We start from the raw sequence: 13,073 nt of genomic DNA on the forward strand, positions 1-13,073 counted from the left end.
CTCCCTCTCTACTACTTCATTTGGTAATATCATTAGCTCCCATGGATTTAATTACTACCTCTATGCTGATGACTCTCACATCTACATATCTTGCCCCAAGCTCTTGGGCAAGCTAACCTCTAATGTGGCATCTCCAACGGCCTTTCAGACATCTCCAATTGGATGTCCAGTAGAGACATCTTAAATGAAACGTGACTATAACAGAACTCATTCTCTTTCCCCCTAGATCTCACCCTGTTCCCACCTTCCCTATTGCTGTAGAGGGCAACATCATCCTCCTAGTCCCTTAGGCCCACAGCCTGAGAGTTGTCCTTGACTTCTCACTACCTCTTACCACTCCCCCTCCCCCATATCCAATCTGTTGCTAATGCCTGTCAATTTCACCTTCGCAACATCTCTTCTATATATGCCCCTACTCTCTAACAATGCAACTACCCTGGTTCAGGTCCAAGTCACCTCATGACAGAACTTCCGAAATTGCCTGTAGGTGGGTCGGCCTGCTCAAGTTTCTCCCCACCCCAACCTATATTCCATTCAGCCACAAAAGTGATTGTCCTAAAGCACGGGTCTGACCATGTTATCTCCCTATTCAATAAACTCCAGGAGCTCCCTGTTGCCTCCAGTATCAATACAGAATGCTCTGTTTGGCATTCAAAGCCCTTCATAACTTAGTCCACTCTGACCTTTCCAGTCTTCTTATACCTTACTTCCTAACACATACACTCCCATCTAGTGCCACTGGCCTCCTGACTGTCGCACAAACAAGATACTCCATTTGGTAGCTCCAGGAATTTTCTCTGGCTGCTCCCCATGCCTTCAATGTTCTTCCTCCTCCATTCTGCCTATTGACTTCCCTAGCTCCACCTTCTCCAGGAAGTCTTTCCTGACCTCTCTTAATTCTAGTACCTTCCTTATGTTAATTATTTCCTATTTGTCCTGCATATAGTTTGCTTTGTATATATTTGTTTGCATGGCATCTCCCTCATTAGATTATAAGCTCCCTGAAGGCAAGGAATGTCTTTTGCCTCTTTCTGTATCCCCAAGCCTAATAAAGAGCTACATAAATTCTATAGCTATTAATCATCAAAAGTCACAAAAGCAAATCCTCTCTTCTTTCCACTCTGCCAATCTTCCACAACTTCTATGATTTCAATCTTTTCCATGCTTTTGAAAGTGGTCTCAAGTTATGTTCTTGAACATTTTCTTCAATAACACCAATAAAAATTGCCTGCATGGTTAGATGTGCACCATGTGCATGGTTTTACAGAATCCTCTCTAAAAAAGCTCTTTGGTGCTCCACTGCATACCCATCAACAATCTAAGTGACCAAACATTCACTGCTGCATCTATCTGTTCTACAAAAGAGGTCACAAAGCTAAAGCCTCTGGGATCTCTTATCACCACACAAATTGTAAGAGTGCTCCATTTTTCTAAGTATTCTCTTGAAACTATCATCTATAATTTCAAAGCTCAAGCCACCAATAAACAATATTCCCAAGTTCTCTGGTTTCTTTGGATCATGACACTTCTCTCCCCTAAACTGCCCATCCCCAGTCAGGCTGACACAGATACTATCGCAAAAGAGCCTCACAACAATCCTGGCAGGCAGGGGTTATTATGATTCCCCAAGTCAGAGTTGACGAAACAGACAGATTAAGACAGATTAAGTGACTTGCCCAGGGTCACACACAACTAGTAGGCATCTGAGGAAGGATTCAAACACAAGTCTTCCCGACTGTTGAGTCCAGAGCTCTAACCACCCACCATCACATTAATTCACATTAAGAAATTCCATACATATTTATCATCTAACATCAACTGTAGTGAAGAAAGGGTACTTACTCATATGTTTGGGATCTTTTCTTTCTAAAGAATCTTCTTCGAAGCTGATCCCTCTTAAGGAAGACAAAGGCAGCTAATACAAGAAGGGGAATAATTAGGAAGAAAAACACTAAAAGTCCATCCCGAAGCGAAGTATCTTTATCTAGAGAAAACAGAATTTTCATAGCAATGGTCATTAAATTAAACAATATGTTGCCTCAACTTTGCACATTCAAAGATACAGATTATTTCATAGAATCATGAAATGTCAAAGTTAGAAGTAACTTTATCAGTGTTATTTAGCCTAAGATACTTTTATAGGGGCTGAAAGTAAGGCCTGGAAGAGTTAACAAATTACCCAAGGTCACCCAGTGAAATGGTAGCAGACCTCGGAAAAGAATACAAGTGCATTCCCAGAAGAGTATCCTTCCCACTAAAAAAAATAGTTCCCCTATTTAATGATTAGCATTAGCAGTATTTTACTAATGCAATTTTCTAAGTCCTTTGAACGAACAGAGGGAATGGATATAAATAGTGGTAGCAAACTGTATTTACAATGACTGTAAGATTATAAATGTAGGGTTCAAAGGATTTACAGCAGGGTAGAGACCTTGAGGATCAAGTCCAACCTCCTAACTCTACAGATGAGGAAACTGGCTCAGAGAGAGAAGTAACTTGCCCAAAGTCCCAGAGTTAGGATGTAGCACAGCCAACACCTGAAAGCAAGCCAGGTCCTCTCATTTCAAATACAGGCAGTGCTTTTTCCATTTTACTACAAGAGGTACAAATTTTATTTTAAAAAATGTTTTTGTTTTTCTGTTAATGGTATTAAAGCTGTCTGGATTTTAGAATAGAATCCAATTTCAAAGCACAATGAATCATTATTTCTCATATATATGATTCAGGCAAATAATTTCTCAGACCCCGAAAACAGGATTTTAATTGGTATGTTTCTAGTTTCCATTTTCTAACCAAGCAAAACAAGTGTCATGAAATGCTAAACATTCTGTTGTATCAACTAAAGATAGGAAGGTAGGAAATCCTGGGTTTTTTTTTCTCTTTATTACTTGCCATTGTAAGTAGGTCCACTGTCCACACTTCCTCCGTACCCTGTATTCTCACAATTTGGGGGAGCCCAGCCCACGTTACAATGACAGTTCTTGTTGCTATTACACACCTTCAAGAAAACAAAAAACTATTTTTGTTTACTGTAAATAGTGTTTGGCATTACTAGCTTAGAATCATGAGTCTCAGAGTTGGAAGGCACCTCAGAGACCATACAATACCTGAACAAGAATCCCTTCGATAACATATAACAAATGGTCATCCGGCCTTTTCCAGAAGACTGCCATGCCTGGCACATAGTAGGGGCATAATAAATGCTTGTTCCACCGCCACTCCTCCTAACTTTTAGATTGCTCTGTTAAGAAGTTTATTTATTTGTTTTTTAGTTATATCAAGCCTAAATCAGCTCTCTGCAACTTTTACCCACTACTCCTAGTTCTATCCTCAGGGGCCAGCAAGTCTAAACCTTCCTCCCACATGAAAGTCTTTCTGATATTTGAAGAACTACCTAAAGTCATCTCTCTCCAAGCTAAAAATCTCCAATTCTTTAATCTGATTCCCCATAAAGCAGGATTTGCCTAGCCTACTGAAGTAGCCCACTAAATTGTATTTGCCTCTTCAATCCACCTTCCACATAGAGCTGCCAAAATCATTTTCTTAACGCGTCACTCCTCTGGCTATAGAAAAGAAGCCACCATTACCACAAACTCCTGAACCTAGAACTTAAGATTCTCCAAACTCTAGATCCCACCTACATATCCAGGCTTGATACTATTCCCTTTCATTTACCACTCTTTTCTAGCCAAACTGGAGTAGCAGCTATTCCCTGATTTTAACACTCTGTCTCCACTTTCTGTGCGTTTGCAAAAGCCAATTCTCATGCCTGACCAGATGCCCTCCTCACCTTTTTCTCTTAGCCTTTTCATCTTCACTCAAGGATCAGCTTCTATCATGAAGCCTTTCCTGTTCTACATGCCCCCCACCTACAGTTATTAAGGGTCTTCCCCTCATCAGTCTTCCTTATGTTATAGCTATTTGTGTCCCTATCTTGCATCTTGGAATATAAACTCCTTGACTTTATACCTAGTAGGTGATTAATATTTATTGTACTGAACTGAATGATTTTGAAACCCTTCACTCTATACTTCCTATGAACATTCTATGTCTTATTAATATCTACCCCTTAAAAAATGGTGCCCAGAACTGAACACAGTACTCCAGAGGAGTTCTCACTATGACAGAATACAAATGGACTATCACCTCCCTACCCCAGACAACTGTGCTTCTCTACAAACAGTCTAAAATCATGTTAGCTTTTTTGGCTGCCGGCTCACCCAGACTGCGTTTTCAGTACAATTCAATCCAACAAATATTTACTAAATACCTGCTGTGTGTAAGGCAAAGTACTAAATCAGGGGATACAAAGACCAAAACAAATCAATTCCTGCCACAAGCATTTAACATTTCACTGGGGTAAACAACAAAACATGTACACAGGAATTTACATGTAAAGTCTATACAAAGCAATGTGTGTAGCCCTCATGTAGGAAGTGGTACTTGAGCTAAACTTTGAAGGGAGCAAGGGGAAGAAAGGGAATATTGTGAAATCAGTCTAAAAAAACCAGGCCAGAGACAGGCTATGAAGAGCTTGAAACGTCAAACAAAAGAGTTTGTATTTTATCCAACAGGTAAAATAAAGCCACTGAAGCTTCTTCAACAGGAGAATAATGTGATCATGCCTATATTTTAGGAACAAGTTGTCAGCTGGGTAGACCACAGATTGCAAAGAAGATAAGACTGGAGGCCAGAAGAATAACAAGGAGGCTACTGCAGCAGTCCAGCTGAGAGGTCACAAGGACCACACTGAGGCTGTGTGACTGACTGAAGGGGAAGACGCAGACATAATGTGCAAGATATGGTGACTGAATGGATATGCGGAGTTAGGAAGAAGGAAGCGGATAGAATGATGCTAAGGTTGCAAACCTGGATAACTGGAAGGATGGGGATGACTTCAACAAATGAAGAAAAATTAAGAGGAAGTGTGGGTTCAAGAGGAAATATAATAAGTTTCGGACATGCTGACTCTGACAAGAAGAAGGGCCACTTCTAAAACTGGAGCAGAAGAAATAATGTAAATTGATGTTGCTAAGATTGTTACAATCCATTAGATTGTAAATTCCTTGAGTGCAGGAACTGTCTTTTGCCTCTTTTTGTATCTGCAGCACATAACACAGTGACTGGCACATGACAGGCACTTAATAAATGTTTATTGATTGGATAGGATTAAATTGGTAGAGTAGGGAAAAAAGGGAGCTCCAACAAATGACCTCCATTTCCAAAATAAAACTTTTAGAAATCCTCTGCTGAGAGAGGGGAGAGAAGCAGTACTGTATATGGCTTACGGAGAGAAGAAGGCATAGATGCTAAAAGTGCCAGATGTGGCCAAAATTTCTCTGCATCATGTATGTGCTAAGTAGTTTTTTTTTTTTAACCCAAGGGTAAGACATACATTCCCTTTAAGAATAAAGTTGGGAGATACTTTGGAGATCATATAGTTCAACCGTCTTATTTTATAGAAGAGAAAATGGAGGCTTAGGGAAATTAAATGATTCATTTTCCTCAGTAGTCAGTGGCAGAGCTGGGACCTGAACTCCAAATCTAGCACTCTTTGCACTGTATCAATACATATCTTAAGATTCCTGAGAATCAAGAAAATAAACTACTTTTTGTAAACCTCTTTGTTATATAAACCTTTAAAACACCATTAATCAAGTTATTAATAACATAGTTATTCCATTACCCAAGAGACAGAGAGATAAGGAAGACTGAGAGGAATCAAGAAGATCTGACTTCAAATGCTGCTTCTAACACATATATACTGGCTGTGTGACCCTAGGTAAGACACTTAGCATTTCAGTGGCCCAGGCACCTTTCTTCAGACTGTAAGTTGCAGAACAACTGATGATCTGTATTAGTTTCAGGGAGTTCCCTACACCAGAGTTCTCTGGGAATTCCCTACACGAGAAAGTCTGGAACGTTAAATGTAATTGGGAAGTGTTTAACAAAATAAATAAAAATACAACAGAACACAGATAATGTTATTTTGTGGTTTTCTAAGTCACTATGCCGCCTACAGAGATCCATTTCTATTTGAATTTGACACCACTCACCTACACCAACGAAATCACAGATTTCATGAACCCTCCCCATGTTCATCCTATCCAGTAAACCCACTTTTAGCAATTGTGACATTTTGGCTAAAGATGCTCTACACTGAAATTATGAAAATGTCCTTTTTTTGTTGAGTGGAGGAATGGCCTTTTTTAACCCTTTCTTCTCTGGGACTTCGGTTCTGAGGCCCTGCTGTCCTGATTGGTCGGTGCCTAATTGGGTTCACTAAGGTAAGCCAGGTCCAGTCAGGCTTTACTTCATTGATTTTCTTGACAGCCACCTTTCAATTCTGCTAACCTCAGTGCTATCTCCTACCTCCCACCCCCATACAAACACACATAAACACCTAGCTTTTCGAGTTCTGCAACCATAATCAAATCAATACTATCACTGCTGCTTATAAGGATGTATCCATCTTTACTTTAAAAACCAAAATATCATTCCCTGACTACCTCTAGGCGTGTTTCTTCCATTATTACAATATAAGCTCCTTGAGGTCAGTGATCATCTTTGCTTTTATATTTGTAATCTCAAAGCTTAGCACAGTGTTTGGCACATAATAAGCACTTAAAAATTCTTTTTCCTTTGTTCATAATGTATTAGTAAATTTTCTAAAATTTGTGTCACTTTGCACTGACCTGTCAGGCCTGTCCCTAGAGGTAACTTCAACTTCTCTTGGCCTTCATTTTCTCAGTAGCTTCTCTATGCTCCTACAAGGTGAGTGGGGATCAATGCAGGAAGATAGAAGCAGAGGAGGCAAAGAAATCAAAGAAAAAGGAAAAGGTGCCAGACGTATAAAAATATTCAGAGTAGCTCTTTTTGTAGTGGCAAAGAACTAGAAACTAAGAGCATGCCCATCAACTGGGTAATGGCTGAGCAAGTTATGGTATCTGAATATAATGGAATGTTACTGTGCCCTAAGAAGTGATGAAAGGGATGGATTCACTGAAACCTGGGAAAATTTATATGAACTGATGCAGAGTGAAGGGAGAACCAGGAAAACAATGTACATAAGCCCATCACTCTAAAAAGAAACAACTCCAAAAGACTTGACTCTAATCAACCCAATGATCAACCATATTCAAGAGGAATAATGATAAAGCATGCTACCCACCTCCAGAGAGGGAGTTAATGGGCTCAGGATATAATGAGACATATTTTTGGACATGGCCAATGTGGGAATTTGCTTTGCTTGACTAGGTATATTTTTAAAGTTTTATTTTCCCTTTTTTTCCTTTTTAATGAGGACAGGAAAGTGAGAATGGGAGAAAAAGTGTTTTTTGTTCATTGAAAAAAAATTTTATTTTAATTTAAAAATTAAATAAAAAACTAAATAGAGGCATAAAAAGATTAAGTAGAAAATCAGCAATAGCATCAGAAAAACAAAAATCAAATCTAGAAATACAACAGAAACCAAGGATAAACTGAGAAGATGGGGATTCTCGAGAGAAGAGAGCTGCAAATTCAATTTACTACAAAGAACTAGCTCATCAAGATCTTTTTGGATCCTAACTCTCATCCAATATGTTAAATATCCTTCCCAAGCTTTCTGTCAGCTGCAAATTTGACAAGCATCTCATCTACACATTTATCCAAATCACTGATAAGTATACTGAACAGAACAAAGTAAAGCACAAATTCCTTAGGTACTCCATTAGAGATTTCCTTCTAAGTTGACATCAAACCAACATACGTCTAATCGTTCAACGAGTTCTCATCTACCAAACTGTACTAAATTATCTCTCCATCTTGTCCACAAGAATAGTATTAGATTGTCAACTGGTTTGTAAAAAGTAGCTGAAAGTCAATTAAAATAAAATTATATAAGCTACATGAATTCCCTTGAACTATTAGTTTAAAATAAGTAGGGAGCAGAACAAAGAAAAGTATTAGACCTATGATTTTGTTGGTATGGGCCAGGAAATACTGGATGAAGAAATGACCTTTATCAGTACAGGTCTGTAACTTCTCTGTAATTTAAAGGGAGAGGCCTGGAGGACTGAGAGGTTGAAGTGACCTGTGCAGAGTGACTAGACAGTGTTTATCAGATTTTGGTTTCCCAGTGAGCTCCCTACCAACCATAACACACTGCCTAGTCTAATAACCTGTCAAAAAAGACTATAAGGTTAGTCTAGCTTCACTGCTTTGAAAAGTCCATTTTCTGCTTTCTGGAGATCACTGATGATTCTTTTAAAAATCTGCTAAATATTGAAGTTGAGTTGGTAGATTTTACTCTATTCTCTTTTTAATAAATAGAATATTTGCCCTTCGATAATCCTGTGGTACCTTCTTTTCTGCAAATGTTCAAAGTTAGTGGCTCAGTAATCCCCTTTGCCAATTATTTTAGTATCCTATGACACAGTTCATCTGGATCTGGTGACCTGAAGGTGTTCCTTTTTATGTCTTATAGGTATCAACTGTCAAACAAGTCATTTTTTCTTTTTTTACCTTTTTAATTTCAGGCCTAGAAAGCCTTATCCGTGGAAAAGAACACAAGCAAAGTAAGAGTTGAAAAGCCCCATTTTCTGTTATTAACTATTATTGATCTATCTACTCAGAATAGTAGTGCTATTCACTTTTTTTGATCCTCCTCTTTTCCTTCAACACTTAGCACAGTACCTGGCACACAGCAGGCACTTAATATATGCTTGTTGACTAACAACATAGCAAAAATAAAAACAAAAGGCACTTTTTGTTGTCCCTTATTTTTCTCACCAGCTTTAACTCATTCTAAGCTTCTGCATTCTTGATATTATTCTTGTAGGAGCCTGACCTGCTATGCTTTTTTGATTCTCTGCTACTTATCCTTGCTTACCTCTTCTAAACATGTACCAGTCTTGCCAGGTACTTTCTACCCTGCCTAAAAACCTATCATTTCCATATTTTAAACCATAGTCAAGTAATCCAAATTTCACTCTCAGAAATTACCCATCATTTTCTTACCCAACTATACACTTCCCCAAAGTGGAGGTCTTTGGAAGTCCTTGCCTTTTATTGATAAAAATTATATCTCATGCTTCAAAGGTGTTCGGTTTCTTTCTCAATACTTCATAATCCTTACCGATACCTCCCTTTGTGGTCTTATGAAGCACCAGAATTGGGTAGCAGTTATCATATTTGAAAAGTGTTTGAAGCTTCTCCATCATGTCTTAGATCCATGCCCCAGAAAGATGGCAGATCTCTCTGCTGCTGAAAACAGATCAATAAGGAGCTGCTTCAAGACCCCTAAATACAAAGTCCCAAGCCATAACTATTATCTCTTCTTCCTCTGACCCTTCATGGATGATCTTACACAAAAGGACCTATGGATACATATCCTTGAATCTTGGAGTATAGGCTGGTGTTTCTATCTAAGAAGGTCCTTCTCTCTCCTCAATGAAAAAAAGACTCTTATATGTTACTCTGTTCCCATTATTTACAGGTCCTTATTCTCTTTTTCCCCTGCCCAGTGATCTTCTACTCTGACCTACGCAAAGGTGCACCTCTTCCTCCTCAGATCCTTCTGTTCTTTATTTCCACCCTGAAGCCATTCTGTTTTCTTTTTTTAACAGAACAATTGTTTTCTATTACTGTTACATGACAGGCAATTATTATAAATTCTAATTAGGTTACTGAAAACAATCCCTGAAACTTTCTAGAAGCAAGTTCCCTAGTCCTTGCTAGTAGCTCTTATGGCCAACTCCCCTGGAGATCTTTCCTCACATATTTAGCGCCTTGACAACCATTTTCAACTTCCTTTTCCATCTCCCCTCAACTATAAGTCTTTCTCTTACCCAATCTTTTACCACCAAAGTTAGTAAAAGTGAAGAACAGAAGTTTTATCATTGCTTTTCCTAAAATGTGGTACCAGAAATGGAAATGAAAAGGGAGGATTCGATTCATGTAAATTTATATCCTCTTTCAAAAGAAGAAAATCTTTGGGAGATACTAAAATCCTATTCTACTTCTTGCCACATTTTTACCCAAATCCGGATTATGCAAAACTTGAGGGTAGACTATAACTATATACCATGAAAGAACGATTTAGAAATGATAAAAAAAAGAATAAAACCTCTTTTTACTTGAGTAAAAAAATATAAAACTACTTCCATACTTTGTTTTCATTTCCAAGTTAATTACTGTAATCCTTTTTTAGTACACGCGACCTACAGAGAGACTGGTCAAAAAGAGATAGTGGTTTTTTTTTTTGGCAAAATAACTCATTAAATCATTTACTAAGACATGAAGAAGTATCTATGTCAGTGGAGGGAGAACACATATCAATAAAATTCTAGATCTTTTGAAAAATAGTATTTTTAAATGTATACCTGTATACATATAAGATTATCTTTTCAAAGATAATTATTTCATCTTTGAAATGAGACTCATATTGGAGACAACCTCTCTTTGAACCAAAATGGTAAATTAACAAAAGTGATCAGAAAGAATAAGTTCACATTTAACCTACAAAATCACTATTCATAACTCTCCTATAAAAGTCAAACATATAAAAAAGTAAATTTTACACCATTTCCTATTACTTACCCCTCGTCCACTGCATTTTTTCTCTACATCACAGTCATAGTTCAGAACAGAGGCATTTACACATTGGAAATTTCTACAGATCTTAAAAAAAAAAAAATGTATTCTTAATTCAAAGAAGTATTCAATAGTTAAAGAGCATCCAAGAATCCACTTCATAAATGAAATTTTTTGGATTACCTTTCCATCATCACATTTTGTGCCTTCATTCACCATGCCAGGATCAGGCACATCTGATCCTAACTGGAAATCCACACCTGAACATGTAGTGCCCTTAATTGGAGTATGAATGACGGCAGGGACAATCCCAAATACGGGCAGCATACCTAGCACGTTTTCACACTGAAGCTTTCCACACAAAGCATTCCTACAAAAGGAACAGTTATATATATGTATATGATATTCAATTAGCATGTCTGTATAGATACACATAGAAATGATGGAAGTGGCAGTTCTTGGGGCTTTTAAAAAAAGTTCTTTTCAATTAACATGCATTCAGCAACTACTATGTGTTGTCAAGTGCTGGAGACACAGAGATAAAAGTGGAACAGTCTATTCCCCTGAGGAAGTTACTACTTACCTGGAATAGACAACATGTACAAAGGTAGATAAATACAAAGAAGGAAGGCACTAGTAATTAGATGATCAGGAAAAGATTCATGTCTCCTCCAACAGATTGCCCCCTCTGTTATCCACACTCTTTTTCTCATCTTCCATCTCTCTTTGACGACTGAATCCTTCCCTTCTGCCTACAAACATACCCATGTCTCTCCCATCCTCAAAAAAACTCACGTGATCCTTCCATCTTTCTTAACCAATGTCCACTATCTCTTCTACTTTTTGTAGCCAAACTCCTAGAAAATGCTGTCTGTAATAAGTGCCTCCACTTTCTCTCTTCTCATTCACTTCCTAATCCCTTACAATCCAGCTTCCAACCTCACCATTTCACCAAACCTACTTTCTCTAAAGCTATCAATGACCTCTTCATTACCAAATCCAGTGTCTTTCTCAATCCTTGTTCTTCTTGAACTCTCTGTAGCCTGTGGAAATGCTGATCACCCTCTTCTTCCTGATAATTCTTTTCTCCCTAAGTTTTCATGAAAACACTCTATCCTGGTTCTCCTCCTACCTACGAGACTACTCCTTTCTCATTCTCCTTTGGTAAATGCTCATGTAGGTCATACCCTCTAATGAAGGCATCCCACAAGATTCTGTCCTGGGCACTCTCTTGTTTCCCTCTTAGCTACCATGGATTTAATACTGATGACTCTCAAATTTACCCAGCCTGCCCTAACCTCTCTGCTGACCTCCAATCTGGTATCTCCAATGGGCTTTCTCCCATACCTGGAATGCTCCCTCTCCTCAACTGAATCTACTGATTTGCAGAGTTTCCTTCAAGTCCCAACTAAAATCCCATCTTCTACAGGATGCCTTTCCCAACTCCTCTTAATCTAGTGCCCTCTATTAATTATTTTCTTGTACATAGCTTGTTTGTACATATATGTTTGCCTGTCTCTTCTACTAAGCTATAAGCTCTTTAAGGTCAATGTCTTTGACCTCTTCTTGTATCTCCTGTGCATAGTGCCCAGCACACAGGGGGTACTTAATGTTAACAGAGAGACTGATGTAGAAGTGGTGTTTGAACTGAGATTTGAAGGAAATTAGGGGTTCTAAGGGGCTGAGGTGAAGAGGGAATGCATTCTAAGCATGGGAGACAGCTACTACAAAAGCAAATGCACCAGGAGACAAAATGTCCTGTATGAGGTACAGTAAGAAAGTCAGTATAGCCTTCTTACTGGAAGGGTAATATGTAATAAAATTGTAAAGGTGGTTAGGGCCTGTTTGTGAAGGGCATTAAATACCAGAGAGGAGTTTATTTGATCCTAGAAGATAAGAGGAAGCCATTAAATATTAACAATGGAATAATACGCTCAGACCTTTCCTTTATAAAAATCACTTTGGCAGCTATGAGGAAAATGAACTGGAATGAAGAGAGACCTGAAGCTGGGAGACCAATTAGGAAGCGATTACATTAGTACAGGAAAGAGATGATAAGTGCGAATAGAGAAAAATTGTTGTTGAGTCTTCTCTGACTCTTCATGACACTTTTGGGGTTTTCTTGGCAAAGATACTGCAGTGGTTTGCCATTTCCTTCTTCAGTTCATTTTACAGATGATGAAACTGAGGCAAACAGGGTTAAGTGACTTGTCTACGACAACACAGCCAGTAAGTGTCTGAGGCCAGATTTGAACTCAGGAAGATGAATCTTCTTGATTCTGGGCCTGGCACTCTATGCACTATGGCGCCACCTAGCTGCCTTAGTGGAGAGAAGGGGACAAATGAAAAATACTTTGTAGATACAGAAACAACAAAATATGGCAAATGACTAGATGAGGGAAATGAATTATCAAGGATACATGAAGGTTGAGAACCTGGGTGACTGAAAAGACAGGGATATTCTTGTTAGAAACTGGGAATTTTAAAAGAGACATGGG

The 13,073-nt window shown here is 38.4% G+C and overlaps 1 protein-coding gene across 1 annotated transcript in view; it reads right to left on the bottom strand.

The window, feature by feature from the left end:
• Positions 1-13,073, bottom strand: part of ADAM9 (ADAM metallopeptidase domain 9) — a 99,273-nt gene that overhangs the window by 13,038 nt on the left and 73,162 nt on the right. The window contains exons 16-19 of the mRNA XM_036750369.1: positions 10,759-10,945; positions 10,582-10,662; positions 2,893-2,998; positions 1,843-1,984 (exon numbers count right to left, since the gene is read on the bottom strand). Coding sequence (XP_036606264.1) covers positions 1,843-1,984; positions 2,893-2,998; positions 10,582-10,662; positions 10,759-10,945 — 516 coding nt within the window. The remainder of the gene's footprint in view (positions 1-1,842; positions 1,985-2,892; positions 2,999-10,581; positions 10,663-10,758; positions 10,946-13,073) is intronic.

Source organism: Trichosurus vulpecula, chromosome 3, assembly GCF_011100635.1.
Source record: "Trichosurus vulpecula isolate mTriVul1 chromosome 3, mTriVul1.pri, whole genome shotgun sequence".
In the NCBI taxonomy this organism is placed as follows: Eukaryota; Metazoa; Chordata; class Mammalia; order Diprotodontia; family Phalangeridae; genus Trichosurus; species Trichosurus vulpecula.